Here is a 21,972-nt window from a genome sequence, read left to right as displayed (position 1 = left end):
TACAACAATTAGCTGGGTGTGGTGGCATGCGCCTGTAGTCCCAGCTACTTGGGAGGCTGAGGTGAGAGGATGGCTTGAGTCTGGGGAGCCAGTGAGCCAAGAAGGTACCACTGCACTCCAGCCTGGGCAATAGAGCCAGACCTTGTCTGAAAAATAAAGAAATGTAAGGTAGTATTTGGTTTTCAATAATTTAAATCACAAGAGAATGTTTAAAATATAATATGTGTACACAAATATGTAAATTAAAATCTTCCAGGATGATCTGAAAACACTATGGAAAAGAGAAGAGAGAAATTAACTGACAATTGAGTATTCACTAAACAATTGAAAGAACGAATGAAAGGAACCTGTTAATCTGATATACTATGTGCATAAATGTTAACAGTTGTAGCATTTGGCCATATTTAGCTGTTAGTTTTTTTCCTTGTTCTCTTATCTGTGTGTGTTAATCATTCTCAGTAGAATTTCTTACACATGCTCCCATGTATATATGATTCTGAAGTCTTCCTGTCCAATAGGATGACAAAACACAGATGACTATGCAGCTTAATATGGACCCTATGACCATACCAAAAGTGATTACTCATTTGTTCTGTATGCCAAAATATGTTTGAGGCTACTGATAGTACAAGATCACAGACGCAATAGAAAAATAATTAAAAAACAAGAACCCAAGTTGGGAGACAAGGGGATAAAGGTGGTTATATTAAGAAACCAAGACTCTGTTATTTAGGCCATAATATCAGCAATCATGGCAAACAAGGCAAAAAGGAAAATAGGAATTACAAAGCTCTTCTTATTTCATGAGAAGAAACATTCTTCTTTTTCAGGAAATACATCTTTTTCCCTAAGAGGATTGTATCATGTAATCTTTATTTAACGACTTGAACAGTACCTGCAATCACAGTTTTAAGGGAATGCAGAGATATTCTAGACCTGCACCAACTGTCCAGTATGACAGCCAGTAGCCACATGGAGCTGTTGAGCATTTGAAAAGTGGCTAGTCTGAACTGAGATGATCCCTAAGTGTAAAACATACACCAGATTTGAAAGACTTAATGCAAAAGTATATATATATATATATATATATCTACTTTTATATATATTTTATATATATCTACTTTTTTATATATTTTATATATATCTACTTTTATATATATATACTTTTATATATATTTTTATATATATACTTTTATATATATTTATATATAATACATCATTAGTGATGTTTAATTGAATTTAGATGTATTGGTTTAAATAAAATGTTATTTAAATTTTACCTCTTCTCTTTAAATGTGGCTACTAGAAAATATGTAATTGCACATGTGGCTTGTTATATTTCTGCTAGATAGCACTATAGTGTATCTATATCTGCTAGATAGTCTATAGTGTAATGTTTGATATATTAGGGTGCAGTGATGCATCCTTGGCCTGTGAGTACATTTCTGAAGGGACAGAATGAAATTTATTATAGGCATGACGCTTTCAGGTAACCTCTTACCTCAGAGATTGAGCATCTGTAGACTACTCAATGAGTGTTTGGCATACATATGAATCCCTGCATCTTGAGATCATTTTTCTAAAATACTGATCATAAAATTACAATAAATTAAACTTATTAAATACTATTGAAAAGATACCATTTGCAGGTTTTCATGAAAGTATACCTAGCTTAATGATAGCTTGAAATTTGTTCATATTCCAAATCTATAATTTCTTAATCAAAAAAATTGGCAGGGCGCAGTGGCTCACACCTGTAATCCCAGCACTTTGGGAGGCTGAGGCAGGTGGATCACGAGGTCAGGAGTTTGAGACCAGCCTGACCAACATGGTGAAACCCTGCCTCTACTAAAAATACAAAAATTAGCCAGGCATGGTGGTGCATGCCTGTAATCCCAGCTACTCAGGAGGCTGAGGCAGGAGAATGGCTTGAACCTAGGAGGCGGAGGTTGCAGTGAGCTGAGATCACAGCATTGCACTCCAGCCTGGGAGACAGAGCGAGACTCCGTCTCAAAAAAAAAAAAAAACAACAACAAAAAGTGACCCGAGAAATGACAATCTGTATGCATCTTGAGAAGAGGAATAGAAGCTAGGAGTTGTTGAATGGTCACTTGTGCTAAATACTTTGGATGCATCATATCATTTAATCCTCATGGCGGCCCTTGAAGTGTCCCCATTTTACAGGTGAGGAAACAAGACTCAAGTGGATTTGTAACTTGCCAGCACCACAAAACTTGAAAGTGGCAGAGTCTGCATTTAAATTAGGCATCTGTCTAACTTAGACTAATCATGAAAGAATGGAAAAACAGTTAAATTCATTATGAAATGGTATGCAGACATGGGTGTCATTGCATGGAGAAATGCTCAGCTCAGTGGGCAAGGGCACGGTATAAAACTGTAGAACACCATAATTGTTAAGAATTTGTGCATGGACCAGGTAGGAATAGAGACAAATGAAAAGTTTAACTTGTGATAGAATTTGTTTAAATAAGTGTTATTTTGAAATTGCCTTATTTTAAAAAAAAACAAAAAAACTTTTTTTGTCAAAAAGTATGTACTGTAACATATTCATACTGTATATTCAAATGTATTATTCATACCCCTACATATTTCTATGTGGTATATGAGCTGTTCTTTCATGTCTAGGTTCATCCTCTGTATTGTCCTTATCACCTGTCTCTTAACTCCTGAAAACTCCTCCCTCATGGTCCCTCACCAGCAAAACCTCTATATCCTTAAAGCCTTCTTTGAAATTACTTTTATCTTGTTAAACCCAAACTTGGATATTCCCTGAGAGAAGCCCTTTCAGGTGGCAGCTCTATTTTTTGCCCCAAAGTAGAGGAGTGTAAGTGGTCTCTTTATTCTTCCTCATCACCTTTACCATTCCACTTCACAATTCCCTAAATCTCTTTGCTTTAAACCGCTTGTCCACCAGGCTTTAAACCTCTTGTTCATCAGACTGTATCACCCACTACCCCATCGTTGTCAGTTACCTACCAAGCCTAGGATTCTGTCCTCATTGTGACATAATTTTAGTTCCTGGCTTGCTGTTATTCTCTCCAGATATACTCCTCTTCTTATCAAGGAGGATTTTCCTTGGAAATATGATCCTTTTAATACCCCTGGGCTTCTCAGTCATTTAGCTGTTTGCCGTCTCAACCTTTAGCAGACATGGTCCCTCCTTAGACCACATCATAACCAACAACTCCATCCTTCCATTTTTTCAACTGCATGCACTGACTTCTCTCCTTTGCATGGCTTTTGAGCTCACTCCCTCTAGGGTTCAAAACTCAATTCCATCAAAATCCATGATCCATTGATCCCACTACTTTTTTCCCGGACCCACTTCCCTCCCACCCAGGATCCTGTGCCCATTTTATCCAGCTCAGTGTCCATGTTCAGGTGGCATAATTGCTCCTGGTGACATCCTGACTCCTTTGCCCCTCTCACTTCTCATATTCACTTGGTAGTCTCGGCTCTGGCTGAATCTGAATCTCTGGCTACTTTGTGCCAGCCTCTGTGCATCTGACCTTGGCTGGACAAAAACACAACTCTACTCTGTGGTTTTACTTTTAATTAATGACCATGAACCTCAAGTAAGAACTTAAAAAATGCTGCCCAGCAATCATATTACATTGCAACCTTCTCTTTCCTTAACTCTCTAACAACTCCTCTCTCAACCTTATTCTCAACCAATGCCTTCCTTCCAACTTTGGCTGGAAAAATTGGAAGCTTCCAACAGCTTCCACTGCTGCATCTCTTGGGGCTGGAGATGAATGGCCTGTGCTCCTGTCTGAAGGCAGCTCCTCCATTTCAACATCAGATGCACGTTCTCTGCCTGCTCAATTGGGTTCCAATCATTTCTCCTGTCATCACCTTGTCCCCCTCTGCTGGTCATTCCCATCAGCATGCAAGCATGCTTGTTTCTTCTCCCATCATACTAAGGAAAATAAAAACATTTCCTACATCTCACTTCTGCTTCCTCTCAGTAGCCTCTGTTCCATCTCTCTTCTCTATTTTATAGCAGAACTCCCAAAATATCTGGTGCCCATTATTATTTCTGGTTTCTGTCTCTTCCCAGGCTGCCTTCAATCCAGTTCAGCCAAGCTTTTAGCACAGCTCTTCTGCTGCTCTTGTTGAAGTCCTCAATTAAATGCAAGTTGCTGAATCCTACAGTTTTCAGCCCTCATTTTACTGTCCTGTAAGCAGCATTTGACACCCACTCCCCATTCATGAGAGGAATCAGATCACCTGGCTTCTTGGATGCATCCCTCTTGGTTTTCCTCTCACTCCCCTGGCCAGTCCTTCTCAGTCTCCCAGGACTCAAACCTTAGACCTCTTCTCTGTTCACACTCAGGCCCATGGTCATCATCATCAAAATGTCATGGCTTCAAATAACATCTGTTAGCCGATGACTGCCAGATTTATTCTTTCCAGCCAGACTTCTCTCCTGACCTCCACACTTCGGTGTCTAAGAACTTTTTGAACATCTCTGTTTGCGTGTCCAATAGACATCTCAGACTTACCTGTCCAGACTGAACTCCTGATCCTCCCTTCACCCTCCAAAGCTGTCCTGTCTCAGTCAATGTCAGCTCTGTTCAGAGTTGTTCAGGCCAGGGTCCTCACACTTTAACCACTTCCCAGCCCCTGCCATGTCATACCTGAATTATTGTAGGAGCCCTCTACCTGGTGTCACTTGCCTCTGTGCCTTGCACCTTTATGGTCTTTTCAACATGCCAGCTAGAGGGATCCTTCTGTAGCATTGGTTAGATCACCTCCTCTCCGCTCAAATCCCCATTCCACTCAGGTGAAGAGTGCAACTCCTTAAAAGCTATATACAGTCTGACCACCTGCTACTGCTCTTTCTTTCCCCTCTTCCCTTATCCCACTCCAGCCATAGTGGCAGCATGCCAGGCAGGCAGCCCACCCACCTGAGAGTCTTTGGGCAGACTGTTGCCTAGTCTTAGAATTCTGAGACCTCTACCTGCAACTACCAAGCACGACCCTCCCTCACCTACACCAAAGGTCACCATCTCAGCAATACTGACTGGTCTCCCTGCACTCTCCATCCCCCACACCCTGCCCTAAATTTAATAGCACTTCTCACCTTCTACCATGGTATACTCTTACTCATGTATTATAGTATCCATCTCCTGCTGGAATGTAAGCTTTGGAAGAACAGAGATTTGTGTTAATTCCATTAATTGATGGATCTCCAGCATCTAGAATAATGTCTCCACCTAGTAGATGCTAAAAAATTGTGTTGAGAATATGAATGAAAGTTTTCCTATTTCTGCCTGAGAGATTTGCCCATGATAGCTTTTAATTCCTTTTAAGTTTCTGGAGTATTATATTATAGCCAGGATTCAGAAAATAACTACTAAGAAACACTGTATCCCTGATATGATTGCATATGGTCTTTTATTCCAAACTGAAAACAGTTCTTCTCAAATGTTGCAGCAAGGTCACAGATACTGAAAATGTAAACAACAACATGATAGATCCTTGATATTTTAGGAATATGTTCAAAGTTCTTCATAAATCCTGTAAATTGTGGAGACCATGATATGGCCTACTCGCATGAATTTCATATATAGCAGTAAAAGGAAAGAAAGGAGCCACGTGGAGCTCTGGAGGCTGAGTGGCCGGCAGGCTCAGTGGTTGAGAGGAAGCTCACCAGACAGCTGTCTGCTGCTGCTCCATGCTTCTGCCTCAGCAGCATCACACATTACAGCAGCTCATGAGCCCTAGACATTACCTGCATATTGTTGTCACCAGGAATATGAGTTATGTGAAAGCCAGGAATCCATTATATCATTTTGTTCTATTTGCAAAAAAAAAAAATTTAATACTAATTTTAAAAAGTTAGCTCTCCCAGGCTTCTAAGACTCGGTTCTAGAGTGTAAATGTGTGGTTCTTATAACAACTGATGGGCAAGGTAACTTCAATGTTTAACTTACTGTTAAAAACAACCATTTATAACAAAGTGAGTTTTCACTTTGAGATCAAACAGCAAGTAAGCATTCATTCAGTTTGATTTTGGACATCTGGGAATAAACTCTGAATGTAAACAAAAAGAATGCAGTTTATTTTCATTTTTAAGCTGATTTTAAAATATATCTATCTTCTAGTTTAATGGAACCTACCATAATGCCTTTTTAAAAAAATTAATGATGAACAGGAATCTTTGACAAAAAAGGGCTGGAGTAAAGAGAGAGGATGTTGTTGCCATGGTAACAGCAGTCCAGCATAAACATCTTAGATCTCTTCTGTTTATCGTGTGTTTTAGGGCAATTCAAGCTGCTGGAACAAGACCGAGATATAAAGGAGCCAGTGCAATATTTCAACAGTGTGGAGGAGGTGGCTAAGGCATTTCCTGAACGCGTGTACGTCATGGAGGATATCACATTCAACGTGAAGGTAGTAGCTCTTGAAGCACCAAATATTTATACTCACTAAAGATAATTTAACTTTCAAGTCTGGATGTACACAGTAAGTGTTCATCTTTTGTCTCCTAGGAGGGTTTTATCTTCTGATAGTTAGTGGCAGTAGCCAAAACCACATATATATTGTAGCTGACCTGACTCCCTGACTGCTTCTGTATTTATTAGCATTATCTTTTGTTAGAATTTAAAACTGATATCTGAGTTCAAAACTGTAGCTGTTGAGGCAGATAAGTGATATTTTTTAAAATTTGGACTTCATTTTCTGATATGTAACAGATGTTTAGCCAGATCTCCACTTCTGGGAGCAAAAGGGATATGATGAAACTAAATAATACCAAACACTTATTTAAAAAGAAAGAAAGACAGGAAAAATACAAAGATAGAATAGGTTTCTAAGCATTTCTTGAAGTTAGCATGTATTCATTCCATTCTTTGTGGACTATCTATTTCACTATATATAGAGAAAACTGATATTGCCCCGAGAAAAGCTATATAGTGTTTGCTGTGCTCTATTTGTTCTGCATTCTTTTTTTTTTTTTTTTTTTGAGACTGAGTCTTGCTCTGTCACCCAGGCTGGAGTACAGTGGCGCGATCTCGGCTCACTGCAAGCTTCGCCTCCCTGGTTCATGCCATTCTCCTGCTTCAGTCTCCCCAGCAGCTGGGGCTATAGGCGCACATCGCCACACCCAGCTATTTTTTTTGTATTTTTAGTAGAGATGGGGTTTCACCGTGTTAGCCAGGATGGTCTCAATCTCCTGACCTCGTGATCTGCCCACCTTGGCCTCCCAAAGTGCTGGGATTACAGGTGTGAGCCACCATGCCTGGCCTTGTTCTGCATTCTTAAAGGGACAGTGCAGTCCCTGTCCAGATGTTGACCGAGGTCCTTTGACTAGACTTGCTGTTGAAGAGGGACTGACCAGAGAAGCAAGCCACCAACCAGGCCCATCGTATTGCCTGCAAATCTTCCACATTTTCTCCAGCAATACTCATAATTACACTAAAACACTTTAGAAAGTGTTCACATTGAAGGGGTTTTCTCTTTAATGTCATTTCAGCCCAAAGTCCACCTAAATCACATTTTCCAAACATTTCAAGATTTAGGGGGGCAAGATTCCTGTTTCTTAGAAATCTACTCTATGTGAAAAACAGACTACATGGTGTCTTGGCCCAAGAATGCAGCAGTGTCTTTGTGGATGAGTCACTCCACCCACACTCTTCAGGAAAGGGAGGAGATGCCCAGGACAGCCCCTTATTGGAGAAACGGTTCTGCCCATTTCATTGTCTAAGCTAAGTCATTTCTTCTTCCAGTTCTAAAATACAGCTGCTTTGGTCTACGCTCTTTAGTTTTATTATTAAGATGAGTGATATTTTATATTTTGTAAAATCTTTACTAAGTAAATTATGCTTACATACAAAAATATTTATCATTTTTAACTTTTTCAGTGGCCCTAATACATGAGCAGTCAAGACAGCTTGCATTTGTTTACAGTGAAAACTTGTGCAAACATGTTCATTTTTAAACATACCTAGACTCATTGGTCAGAAGTTAAATCCTATTCCATTAGTGTTTTGATATGACTTAAATCTCTCCCTAAAACTTATATTTAGAATTCTCTAAATGAAAAAAAAAAAGTTTTTTTTAGAAAGTTAGTAGTTTTAAACTCCTTTCTAGAAAAATATTTCATTTGCTAATAAATCAAATGTAAATTTTTAAGTGATTTTTAAAGATTTTCTCTAGTATTAAAATGTAACATTCCATCTTTTGCCACACATTGCTCATGTATACTATTTTTTTAAATGCCTCTAGCAGCTTTTCTTGGTGAATTTGTAGTAAATCAGAATGACTGAGAGGATAACACTTAAATTTATACATTTTAGAGTTCTTTTTTTAATATAGAATACCATGACTGAATGTATTCATTAAAATGTGTTTAATAGAGAATATCATTTAAGAGTTCAAAGGCTCAGTTAAGTGTGTGAAGTGTGAGCTTATAGCATCCATAAAACTAATTGGATTTGGGTTGAGTTCTGTGCTGTGCAAACATAAATATTTAATATTTCTAGTCTGTTACTTATGGAGTTTTAAGGTGCCATCACCTCTAGCTTGCATGAATCATTAAAACATTATTCAATTCTGTTCAAAGAAGGATTGTTATAGGAACTTCAGGAAATTTACATAAATACACAAAAGGTTTTGTGCTTAGTGACAAACACACAAGTAAATAAATAAACTAAGGATAGTCATAGAAAAGTTTGTCTGGATACCACCTGGACCAATAATAAAGGCTGGAAGTCATGGTCTTCTTCAATTAAAAATAGACTGGATTAAGCCAGGGCACAGTGGCTCACACCTGTAATCCCAGCACTTTGGGAGGCTGAGGCAGGTGGATCACCTGAGGTCACGAGTTCAAGACCAGCCTGACCAACTTGGTGAAACCCCATCTCTACTAAAAATACAAAAATTAGCTGGGCTGGTAGCACACACCTCTAATCCCAGCTACTCGGTGGGGCTGAGACAGGAGAATTGCTTGAACCCAGGAGGCAGAGGTTGCGGTGAGCCGAGATCACGCCATTGCACTCCAGCCTTAGCGACAGAGTGAGACTTCATCTTAAAAAAAAAACAAAAAGTCTGGATTATTGTGTCTGTGTGAGAACTAAGAACTAGCAGGGGAGGAGTTAAAGAAATGGGATTTTGGTTATTCTCATGGAGAAGGTGGGAAAAAATTAAAAACAATACTCTTTACTCATAAATGTAGCTATTATCCAAGAAGCAGTTTTTTAAAAGAAAGATTTCAAACCTTCTTAGAAGATTTCACCCTCTCTCTTCTACTTCAGATACAGCGTAAATTAAACCAAAAGGATAAACCACTGAGAAAAGCACTTGCAGTTAAAAATTGATAGTTATCTGGCATCATGATAATCAAGACATTATTATTAGAAATAAATATACATATGTATCTTGATATATTTATTTACAAGTCCAAACTGAAATTAATCTTAATAAGAATGTAAAATAAAGCAAAAGTATTAGAAAAAGGGGAACTCTAGTTCTGGGTTTCTTCACAAACTGTAGCAAAATTTTAACTTCAAATTTTAAATTTAATGGCTAGTACTAGTACTATTTTTACATTTGTTTAAAAATGAAACATTCTTTTTAATTTGGAACTAAAATTTGTCTTTAAAAGATACCTTGGTGTGTTTAAAACTATCTGCCTGATTGGCCCCATCGATTAACTGCGTGAAATGAATTCATATGCATTAAGTGTTTAATTCTTTAACCAGCAAATATATTTTGAGCACTTACTATATGCCCAGCACTACTGCAGGCCCTGGGGGTAAATAGTGAATATGCAAGTCCCTCACTGCATGGAGATTACAGTATAGTAGGAGAGGTAGACAATAAATACATAAACAAGTATCAGTACTACCTCCAAGTAGAGATATCAAGAATCAGTTGGATCTACAGGTTGGGAGCTTAGAGAATAGTCTAGGCTCAGAGTATATAGTTGGGGCTCATCATCTTCTGGAAGACGTTTGAAGCCATGGGTCTAGTTGAGTTTACCTGTACCAGTGATTCTCAACCAGGAGTGACTTTGTCCCTCAGGGGACACTGGCAGTGTCTGTACACAGTTTTGATTGTCATGACTGTGGGGTGGAGGATGTTACTGTCATTTAGTGGGTAGAGGGTGGGGTTGCTGCTAAACACTCTGTGATGCACAGGACAGGCTCCCATAACAAAGGATTATCCAACCCAAAATGTCAGTAGTGCCAAGGTTGAGAAGCATTAACCTAGAGACAAGATTAAAAGGAGAAGAGCTCTGAGGACTGAGCCCTGGAGTACCCCAGCATTTAGGGGTCTAGAAGAGAAGACTGGATAGGATAGCAGTGAGGTAGAAGGACAGCCAGGAGCATATGGTGTCCCAGAAGCCAAGATTCAAGAAGGAATGAGCAACTGTGTCAAATGCTACTTAGTAATTGAATTAGATGAGGACTGAGAACTAACCATGAAATTTAGCAAAATGTGAAGGTCATGAGTGGCCTTGATAGGAAGCAAATAATAATCAGCTCTGAGACTGGAAAGTGAGTTAACCAGGACAGTACAGTAGGGTGGTCCTAGAGTTTTGTCAAGGTAAGTTTCAAGTGAGATTACTCAGCACTACCCTTTCTTCCAGCCATTTTCGGCTCCCTCGATGCAGGTATAGAGTAGACCAAGAGAGCTGAGTTTAATGAGAGTTGAGGTTCTGCCAGTGAGTATAGCAGAGATCAGCAAAGGTGTTGATGGAATGTGCCCTAGAGTGAGTGACAGGTCACACTGAGCCATGGAATCCTCACTGGGGGCTGGGTGCAGTGGCTCATGCATGTAATCCCAGCACTTTGGGAGGCCAAAGCGGGTGGATCCCTTGAGGTCAGGAGTTCGAGACCTGCCTGGCCAATGTGGCGAAACCCCGTCTGTACTAAAAATATAAAAATTAGTTGGGCATGGGGGTGCATGCCTGTAATCCCAGCTACTTGGGAGGCTGAGGCAGGAGAATTACTTGAACTTGGGAGGCAGAGGTTCCAGTGAGCCAAGATCACACCACTGTACTCCAGCCTGGGTGACAGAATGAGACTCCATCTCAAAAAACAACAACAAAAAAGAAGAATCCCTACTGGCTAACCAAGCGTGAATAGAAGTGTAGCCCCAATGAGAATTGGACTTATGAGATAGATATGTTTGAGAAAATGAGATGCAAAATAGGAGGTGGTGGTAGAGTGTAAAACTCTTGAAATTTAACTTTAGGCAGTAAGATCAGTAATGACAGGAGTAGCTCTATTTTCTGATCTAAGTATGTCCATTTGAGTGAGCAGCTGGGATGGTAGAAACAGAAAGTGGGAGATGAGAGAGTACAGAAAAGAAAAGGATATGTGGGCAGGTTACCTCTCACTGATCATTTGCATATATCTCTTCTAATCCCTGCAAAGCTAAAGGAATTCCATGTTTTGGGAATAGCAGTCACCTGTCTCTTTCACTTTTTTTTTTTCTTTATCCATCTGGTTTTTAGTTTTCAGGGTAAGAATGTTGTTTTTGTTTACTTGTTTTCCTGCATATTTGTGGGTTTTTTTAAACTGTAATAGGCTTTTTCTCTCTTAATTATCTCTCTTAGTTTTTTCATCAACCATGTTTCTTCTCATGTTTGCTTCCAAAGTCAGAAGATGTCCTCTTTCTGAGTTGGCCATTCCAACTGAAGGCCCATACCCCTCCTTTTAAAAATAAAAACAGCTGCACTAACAATTTTCAAGCCATATATTTTTCTTCAAGCAGGCCACCATGATCTACAGAGTGAGTTGGACTGTATAGTGGCTCAGGCTCTGAACTCAGGGGTGAGTTCAGAACCCTGCCCCAGGCATTGACTCTGACCATGGGCGGGTCACAAGACCTGAGCCCACAGTGTCTTTACCTACAAAATGGAGGTGATACTACCCACCTCATAGATTTGTCATCAGAATTAAGTAAAGTAATACGCTCAAGTACTTTGCAAGTGTCTAGTAAGGAGGCGGGCAAGCTGCCTGTTTTTGTAAATAAAGTTTTATTGGAACAAAGCCATGTCTATATGTTTATGTATTGTCTATGGCTGCTTTCATGCCAACAGCACAATTAAGTAGTTGCAGCAGAGACTATATAGCCCATAGAGCCTAAAATTATTACCTTCTTGACCTGTAAGATAAGGTTTGCAAATCCTTGGTTCAGAACATAGAATCATAAAAAATTAAGTTTCACATTTAAAAAAATTCCCACCACAGATTAAGATTATTTCACTTACTCTTTCTTTTTCTTTTATTTTTTATTTTATGTTTTTTTTTTTTTTTTGAGACAGAGTCTCGCTCTGTCACCCAGGCTGGAGTGCAATGGTGTGATCTCAGCTCACTGCAACCCCCATCTCCCAGGTCCAAGCGATTCTCCTGCCTCAGCCTCCCAAGTAGCTCGGACTATAGGCACGCACCACCATGCCTGGCTAATTTTTATATTTTTAGTAGAGATGGGGTTTCGCCATGTTGGCCAGGCTGGTCTCGAACTCCTGACCTCAAGTGATCCACCCTCCTCGGCCTCCCAAAGTGCTGGGATTACAGGGGTGAGCCACTGAGCCTGGCCTCTTTTCTCTTATCCCTCCTCTCCCTACCCTCCCCTCCCTCCCTCTTTCTCTGTTTCTTTTTCTCACCTCTCTCTTATTTCTCTCTCTCTCCCTCTTTCTTTTTTTTTTTTAAGAAACATGCTTTGTCACCCAGGCTGGAGTGCAGTGGCGCTATCATAGCTCATTGCAGCCTTGAACTCCTGGGCGCAAGTGATCCTCCTGCTTCAGCCTCCTGAATAGCTAGGACTACAGGCATGCACCACCACTCTTGGCTGATTTTTAAATTTTTTCTGTAGAGATGAGCATCTCACAGTGTTGCCCAGGCTGGTCTTGAATTCCTGGCCTCAAGCAATCTTCCCGCCTCAGCCTCCCAAAATACCAAGATTACAGGCATGAGCCACCATGCCTGGCCTGCTTACTCTTTATGTAATACTTCCTACCCAGTGACTTACTATTAAAAACTCAGTACATAGTAGCTGTTCTTTGTTGTGGTTTTGAAATACCCCTTCACTTCAAATACTTTTTTGGAGACCTTACTACACTAATAACTACGAATTATTTTAAATGTCTTCCAGCCTTTCAAACTCAGCCCAATAAAGATAAGAAAATTTTCCCCGTCTGCATTTCCTGCCATCAAAATAATGACTAACAAATTAAGTTTTAATTTAAGCTCTATCTTTACTATGACAGTTGTGGAGAGAGAGGGGAAAAAGGTGGCCTTCGATTTGGCATTGAGTCTGAGGCATCCTGTCTTCACTGATGTAATCCAGAAGCTTTCTACATTAAAATTACTACTCTCAAGTCTCAGAGCCCAAATACCCTAATCTGGATGCTATAATGTTACTATTTTAGCTCCAACTAGTTAGTGAGATCCATACTTTCAGCTGTTCCAGCATAGATTTCCTCAGAGGCAAAGTAACAAGTTTGCATTGGCTTCATTAGAGAAAGTTACCCACTCGGGAATGTGAAGTTTCATTCAGATGTGGCATACAGTCGCTGCCTCTGCCTGCCTAGACCTCTTCAGAACCACTTCCCTACTGCGTGCGTGGTCCGCCCAGGAGCGGAGGTGACAGCCTTGTCATCAGCCTATCAGCTTCTGATTACTGCTTTGGCACCTGCTGTGGGCTGGGGTGTCAGTGCCTAGCAGCAGAGCCACTGTAATGTGGGGAGAAGGATTTCAGCGGTACCTTTTCTTTGGATATTGATAAAGTGATGCTGTAGTACAGGTATACAATGTGGAATGATTGAATCAAGCTAATTAACATTTCCATCACCTCTCAGTTTCCCCCCATTCTACCTGGAACATGTACCCTTTGACCAACATCTTCCCATTCTCCCCACTCTCCAGCCTCTGACAGCCACCATTCTCTCTGTATCCATGAGTTTGATGTTTTTAGTTTCCATATATAAATGAGACCATGTGGTATTTCTATGCCTGGCTTATTTTGCTTAGCATAATACCCTCCAGGTTCATTCATGTTGCCACAGATAACACGATTTTCCTCCTTTTTAAAGCTGAATAGTATTCTGTTGTGTATATATACCCAGAAGTGCCTCTTTTTAATTGGAGAAAACATCATATAAGTTTCAGAGAACTTAAGTGAAAAAACTAGAGCCTTGCAATACTAAGAAACATGACCAAGAGTAAAATGATAAAATACTATAAATTATCCAACAGGACTAGGAAGTTTATAGACTTTGAGTTGTTATAATCATTACATTTTAGATCTGGAAAGGCCCTTAGACGTTGCCTAATCCTGCTTCTTTTAGCAAATATGAAAACTGAGAAACAGCTATGTTAGCTGACTTCATTGGTTCATATGAAGCCACAAAATGACTCAGCAGCAAAGCCCAGCATAGAAATCAGGTCTCCTAATACAATCCAGTCACCTCTCTGCTCCATCACACTCTGTTTATGGATTTGAGATAAGGCCCAAGATTGTGATCAGAATGTACTTTCACTTTGACACAATAGCTTGTATAGTTTAATTCATTTTCCTTTTTAAAAAATACAAACATGTTCAATCATTATGGCATGTGGTACAATGTAGCCAAAATCCTTCTGTCATTTGTATTTCTGAAACATTTATGGTCTGACACACAGGATTCGGCAGCTTTTATGAATGTTATACATGTACCTTTTTATATCTTATTAATAGTAAAGTATGGTGCCAGTATTTAAAAAATAAAATCTTGCAACTTATATGAACAAAAGTTCTCTGAAATAGGAATTTGAAGGAAAGACTCTTCCAGTGAACAATTTGCAGACTGTGGAGAGATAGCCTTCAGTGTAAAATGAAGATGCAATTCCTGAGAACAAAGGGAAGGTCCCGGGTTTTATAGCAAAAGTGCCCACTCAGGTTCTCAATCAGGTCCATATAGCAAATGAAGGATTGAAACACGATTAGTTCTGACTAGTTGGTGCTGCTGAGCCCTGATTGGCTGAGGCTGGTGAGTTCTAATTGGTTGGTTCGCATTAGCTCTGAAAGTCCAAAAGTTGAATGGAGGCATGGGTTTTCCAGGAACTCAGAGCACATGTGTGACCTCCAATCAGCAAATGGTTGGTTGGCTGTATTTTAAATTTAGACCCGGTTAGCCACTCAGGATCCATCTTAGAGGATTGGCTCTTTCATGTTCACATTTGTTCACACTTATTTTGAAATTTTCAGTCTATCAGTATTAATGTAGTTTCTGATTATTTAAATATCACATGTCAGAATGAACTCCTTCAAACTCCATAAGGTCTTAACCTAGAATTTTTAGAGTGCTAACCAGTATTAATAAAGCAGCAAGACCAGAGGTTGGGTTCTTGTATTGTTGCTTGAAGCAGTGTTAAAGATACACCGACATGACTAAAATGCATTGCTGAGTAAACAAGCACGGATTTTAAAGTTTAATATGATTAATGCAACTTGATGCCAAACTCTGAATGTCTCCTAAGGCTTCCAAGTTACTGAAAAGCAGCCAATATATTTTCCCAAGTCATAGATTTGATGCAATCCATGTGCCTTTTATTTTAACATATTAGTTGCCGTTTTAAAAGTTGCCGTCTGAAAAAGTGCTGAAAAAATGAAGACCTTTTGCTTCTGCTGACCAGTTAGACTGTGCCTTCTTCTTCTTTTTTTTTTGTTTTTTTTTTTTTTGAGACGGAGTTTCACTCTTGTTGCCCGGGCTGGAGTGCAATGGATCAATCTCAGCTCACCGCAACCTCCGCCTCTCGGGTTCAAGCGATTCTCCTGCCTCAGCCTCCCAAGTAGCTGGGATTACAGGCATGCACCACCATGCCTGGCTAATTTTGTATTTTTAGTAGACACAGGGTTTCTCCATGTTGGTCAGGCTGGTCTCGAACTCCCGATCTCAAGCGATTTGCCCGCCTCGGCCTCCCAAAGTGCTGGGATTACAGGTGTGAGCCACTGCGCCCCGCCTATGTTACTTTCTTTATTCATTTTAGCAGAACAAACTACAGACAGAGCCGCTTGTGATTCTACTCGTCATAATTATTTATGCTCTGCCATCCTCCTGGTCATGTTTTGTCTTTGAAAACACAAAAACAGTTTATTAGTAGACTTTGCTCTGCATACGTGGGCCATCCTGTGGTTGTCCTGTAAAATAATACAAGCTAGTAGTACTGAAACATTTAGTATTCTTCAGGGTTTTTTATTTTGTTTTCCGAGTGTAGTTCAGTTGTAACCCACCATTCCTCGTTTAAAATACAATTCTTAGTTTCCATCTCAAGAATTCAGAAAAGGAATCTTGCGTTTTAAGTTTATAATAATGCCAGAGAGACCATCTTTTCCTGTGATTTTTCAAAATGGGTAGGAATTATTTGCTCCAGCATTTTCTACCTACTCTCTGGAGTCTTTAGGGCATGAGTAGTTCTAGCTAGCCAGTTTTTGGAGTAGCTGTGAATGTTAACCAAATTCTGTCCAAAATGACTATAATTTCCTTTCAGTATTTTATAATACACTTTTCTACTATCTTAAAGACAGTACTTGAACAAAATTTAAACTTATCACTGTCTCCTGTTTGATAATTGATTAAAGCACTCAGCCCCACTTGAGATGAGTATGACTTTTGCCTTTATATAGAGAGACCATAAGCCCTGAGAAGTTTATATTTTTACAGTCTCATAATATAAATTTTTTAAAACTTTTTTTGTTTAAAACCTTTAAAGGTTTGCTGTCTTATTTGCCTCTTGTGTCTTTTTCAGAATACCTTTCTTAACAGTCCCTATTTTTAGTTTAATTTTTCACTTCTGTTTTGCTAAGGCTGTAAATTGGCAATCACGTTTAATGGAGTCTTAGGAATCAGTACACTAAGTTAAGGACCTCACAGGCTTTCAACATAAGCTCTAATATCAACAACATCCCATCATTTTGGTTAGCTCACTGTCTTGTTCTTGGCTATATTCCAGAGAGGTCAGAAATTATTGATTCCTATGCAACCTGAATTTTGTCAGATGTAAAAAGGAATATTTAAAATGAAAATTGAATGTATTTAGATATAGCCACTTTTTTTTTTTTTTTTTTTTTTTGAGATGGGGTCTTGCTCTGTCACCCAGGCTGGAGTACAGTGGTGCGATCTCGGCTCACTGCAAGCTCCGCCTCCTGGGTTCATGCCATTCTCCTGCCTCAGCCTCCCTAGCAGCTGGGACAACAGGCGCACACCGCCACGCCTGGCTAATTTTTTGTATTTTTAGTAGAGACGGGGTTTCACTGTGTTAGCCAGGATGGTCTCGATCTCCTGACCTCGTGATCCGCCCGCCTCCGCCTCCCAAAGTGCTGGGATTACAGGCATGAGCCACCGCGCCTGGCTAGATATAGTCACTTTTTATTTTCCAGTTTTTTAAAATTATGTTTCCCTTAGGGTGAGTCAGATGTCATTTATTTTCGAGATCCATTCAGAATGATAAATTGGATACAATTGTGAGGTTAATTATTTCAATGTTTGAAGATAGCTCAGTGCTTTTTTTGTCATCTGAGGTTTTGGGCCCTCTGAAAAACTACCAGTTGGCAAGCCCTCTGCTATAGCATCACAAATGCAACCATTGCCATTGTACTTGTCATTCTTGCCCTATTTTGTGTTAAAAAATACATATATATAAACACCATTTAGGATTAACGTTTATCTTTACTCTTGATGCAATTTTCTTCCATTTGCTGTCATTTTCCCAAAAGAAAGAGTAATGAAAATTTAATTTGGGAAGACATAACATAATACTAATCAAATATTGTTTATATAACCTATATATCAATCAGATCATTCCTGATTTTATCTTATGAGTTGGAATTTTAACCTCTTACATGTTTGAACAATTGTTATTAGAACAATTGTTGCTAGAGAACAGATTTCCTATTGCCAGAACCTTCAGACAGAGAGAGAGAATGTGTGCGCGTCCACAAGCTTAAAATTTTACGTCAGTGTTTCAAAATGTTTCTTGACCATGGGGTATTAATTCTGAGTGGTATTATGAGTGGTAAAAAGTAAAACCCTGATAGTTTCCTGGATCAGACCTATTAGAGTTGTTTAGATAACACACTTTGAATTACTTCCTCTCAGGAAACATTGAAACTGGAAATGTTAACCAGACACACATACGGAAGCACTTAGACAGAATGCATTGTTTCTTTTGCTATTAAAAAAAAAGGAAAAAAATTATGCAAATAAATTACATCTGTAGAAACCTGAGGAGACTATTTGGCTCTACTGCTAAAGAAAGAGCATTTATTTATGAGATTTTTCATCTGTCACTGGCAGTGACCACAAAATTGGTCAGTACGTTAGTTGTATAATTTATTCAGGGCTAATTGCTAGCATTAATAATGACTTCAGAGTTGGAAGCATGAGATACAGATTGTGCTCACATATGTTACGCATTTTTATGTATGAGAGTAGGAGTAAGTTATTTAAGAAGTACACACATACACGAAAATGTAGACAAAACTGTTGAATGTGCCCAGATAGTGACATTTAGTAAGGAGAACTTTGATCTGTTTAATCTGTACGTGTACTGTTTGATACGAGTCTCAAAAACTGGTGGACATTATCTTTCAGTTCATTTCCTGTGCAGTACTTCACTAGACTTATCATTTCTTAATTCTGGAAGGTGTATGTTTATAAAGATAAATTAGGAAAAATATAGTAAATATTGATTTAAAGGGATAGAAACATATTTTTTTAGTTTCCGGATCCCTGTCTGCATCTTATCCCTGTCTCCATCTTTATTCAAATGGGTGACTCGCCAAGTTTTTCACAAAGTTCTAATAAAAAGGAAGTATAGCAGTGCAGCTGAGAGTTTTGCAGACTAGACTATTCTAAAATTGTATATTTTGAATTATTTCCATATGTTCACATCCTTTGGGATATAATTGTAATGATATTTCAGGCTCTATTCTGGCATTAAGTTTTATTCTGGGATAACATAGTCAATAAAAATTTGAACGATATTCAGTACAGAGAAGGATAATACTTAGAAGTAGTGGTTTGGGCTTCAACACAGTAGGAGATGAAAACTTAGAAATCTATGTGAAAATACAGAGGTGTGAAAGGCAATGTGAAACACTTAAAAAAAGTAAAATGTTTTGTTAATAAAAGTAATAGTAACGATGGCCTCCATTTATTGAGAGCCTACCATGTGCCAAGCACTGTGAGCATTTGTTTACATACGTTCACTTAGCCTGCAAAATAGACGGTGATGTTCCATTTTATAGGTGAGGAACCTAAGGCTCAAAAAACTAAAAGCATTTTGTCTGAAGTCACTACACTGTAAAGGCAAGATTGAAACTCAGCTTGTAGTTTAACTAATAGTATTGTACCTGTCAGTTTCCAAAGGCCGTGGTTCTTTTCATCCATCTATACCCAGTATCAGTAAACCTTTACTGTAAGAAACAGAGAGCACGTATTTTAGAGTTTGCAAGCCATACAGTCACTGTTGCAGCTACTCAGCACTGCCATCATAGCGTGAAAACAGCCATAGACTATTTATAAATGAATGGGTGTGGCAGTGTCCCAATAAAACTTTATTTACAGAACCAAGTGGTGGGCCAGGTGTGGACTGTGGGTATTAGTTTGCTGACCTTTGATCTATATTTTTGTAAGTTTAACTAGATGCTGGTTGAAAGTAAAAGCCTTAGGGATAAACCAAAAGCTAAAATTGATAGCAGATGATTCTTGGTGACCTAAGTCAAGAGAATAAAATAACTGAAACCAGGACCCAGACAGAGTAGCCTGTTCCTCTAGTCCCAGCCACTTGGGAGGCTGAGGCAGGAGGATCACTTGAGCCTAGGAGTTCAAGTACAGCTTGAGCAGCATAGCAAGACCCAGTCTCTTAAAAAAAAAAAAAACTGCCAAGAAAAAAAAAAATAATAATAACTGAAAACTTGAAACTACAAGTCCTATGGAAAAAGAAAGCCCTTGTATGTGTCAAGCACTGTCATTTATAAATGATGTATTAGCTCTAAACAAACAAAAACCTTGAGCTATATTCTTCAAAACTGTCAAAGCCTTAGAAACAAGGCCAAGAAATTCACAGATCGGAGGACCAGAGGCAGTGTGGTATCCTGGCTTGATCCTGGGATATCAAAATGACACTCATGGGGAAAAAACTGGTGAAATCCAAATAAAACTTGTACTTTATGTAACAGTATTGTACTAATGTGAATTTCTTAGTTTTGATAAACATGCCATGGTCACATAACATGTTAACAGAAGCTAGGTAAAGAGTATACAGGAACTTTCTGTACTGCCTTTGTAACTTCTCTGCAAATCTGAGATTATTCCAAATAAAAAGCTACCTGGGCGCGGTGGCTCACGCCTGTAATCCCAGCCCTTTGGGAGGCTGAGGCAGGTGGATCACAAGGTCCAGAGTTCAAGACCACCCTGGCCAATATGGTGAAACCCCGTCTCTACTAAAAATACAAAAATTAGCTGAGCATGGTGCCGCGTGCCTGTAGTCCCAGCTGCTTGGGAGGCTGAGGCAGGAGAATCACATGAACCTAGGAGGCGGAGGTTGCAGTGAGCCAAGATCATACCATTGCACTCCAGCCTGGGCAACAGAGTGAGACTCCATCTCAAAAGAAAAAAAAAAAAAGAAAAAGCTAAAATGTATTTAAATTCCTAGGCTTGAATTTAGATGCCTAGCATCTATGTTAGAACCAAATGAATACTGAAGTACTAAAAGTAAACACAGTTAGGTTGAGATCTTGTTAAAAAATAATAGCAATACTTACCTGAATCATCCAAAATGGACTTTAAGCCTTGGCAGCATATATTCCCATTAAAACAATATTGTGCTGTCATTTCTGTGCTTACAATGTCTCCTACGGAGAAATTCACTTCACTATTGGAAACAACAAAGCTGTTTGTTTTTTATAGTACTGTTGTTGATTGACAAATTACTTGTTCCAAAGATTAAAATTATACAGAGATCATCTAGAATAGAAGGTAAGAAATTATTTACAAAGGTTGCTCTTCCTAGTTTTCTAAACACATATTGATGATCACCACTCAGTATATGGTATGAACGTAGTCAGTTACTTTACCCAGACATTTTTATTAACATGAGAGAAAAAAATTCAAGCTTAGGTTTAATGTAAGCCTGATACCAAAACCTGATAAAATATAGATAATAAAACTGTAGGCCAGTCTCATCTGTGACAAAGATGCCGACATCATAGATCAGGTACTATCAGAGAATTACACAGTTTTGTCTTAAGTGTACTATGATCATGTGGAGATTATTTCAAGCATGTAGAATTATTTTAATATTTAGGAATCTATTATAATATATAATGAGTGTATTACAGAAGTGAAAAATGAACATATGGGCCAGGCACGTGGCTCACTCCTGTAATCACAGCTACTCAGGGGGCTGAGGCAGTAGAATCACTTGAACCCGGGAGGCAGAGGTTGCAGCGAGCCAAGATCATGCCACTGCACTCCAGCCTGGGTGACAGAGCAAGACTCCATCTCAAAAACAAAACAACAACAACAACAACAAAAATAAACATATGACCATCTTAATTGGATATAGAATCAACATTTTATTAAAATTTTTAAAAATTTTATTTGTAGAAACTTTTAGAAAACTGGAATTGGAAAGACATTACTTACATGATAAAGAATATCTCAAACAAATTTCTCGTATTTTTATATTAAAACACAATATTCTCATTAAAATCTGAAACACTAAAATGCTCACTGTCACCACCATCACTCTGTTATGAGAGAGAAGGGATGAAAATTGAAAGGATAAAGATAAATTTTTCATCATTTGTGTAAGTTATAATCACCTAATCCCAAGAGAATTAACTGGAAAAAAAACCTTACAGTAAGACACTGGACATGCAAAATAGCAATAAAACATATTCAACAACTATGACTCAACAGCAGTGTCCAGGGATTGATAATGAAGGCAG

General features: G+C 38.8%; 1 protein-coding gene across 2 annotated transcripts in view; it reads left to right on the top strand.

Annotated features, from left to right (window-relative positions):
• The window catches only part of GAREM1 (GRB2 associated regulator of MAPK1 subtype 1), a 208,062-nt gene that overhangs the window by 155,645 nt on the left and 30,445 nt on the right, over window positions 1–21,972 (top strand). For both annotated transcript variants that reach the window (XM_003830252.6, XM_034943933.4), the window contains exon 3: window positions 6,290–6,420. In XM_003830252.6, the coding sequence (XP_003830300.2) occupies window positions 6,290–6,420 (131 nt within the window). The remainder of the gene's footprint in view (window positions 1–6,289; window positions 6,421–21,972) is intronic.

The sequence above is a fragment of the Pan paniscus genome, chromosome 17 (genome assembly GCF_029289425.2).
Source record: "Pan paniscus chromosome 17, NHGRI_mPanPan1-v2.0_pri, whole genome shotgun sequence".
NCBI lineage: Eukaryota > Metazoa > Chordata > Mammalia > Primates > Hominidae > Pan > Pan paniscus.
The sequence above is the reverse complement of the archived record's forward strand: the minus strand, read 5'-3'. Positions and strand labels throughout refer to the sequence as shown.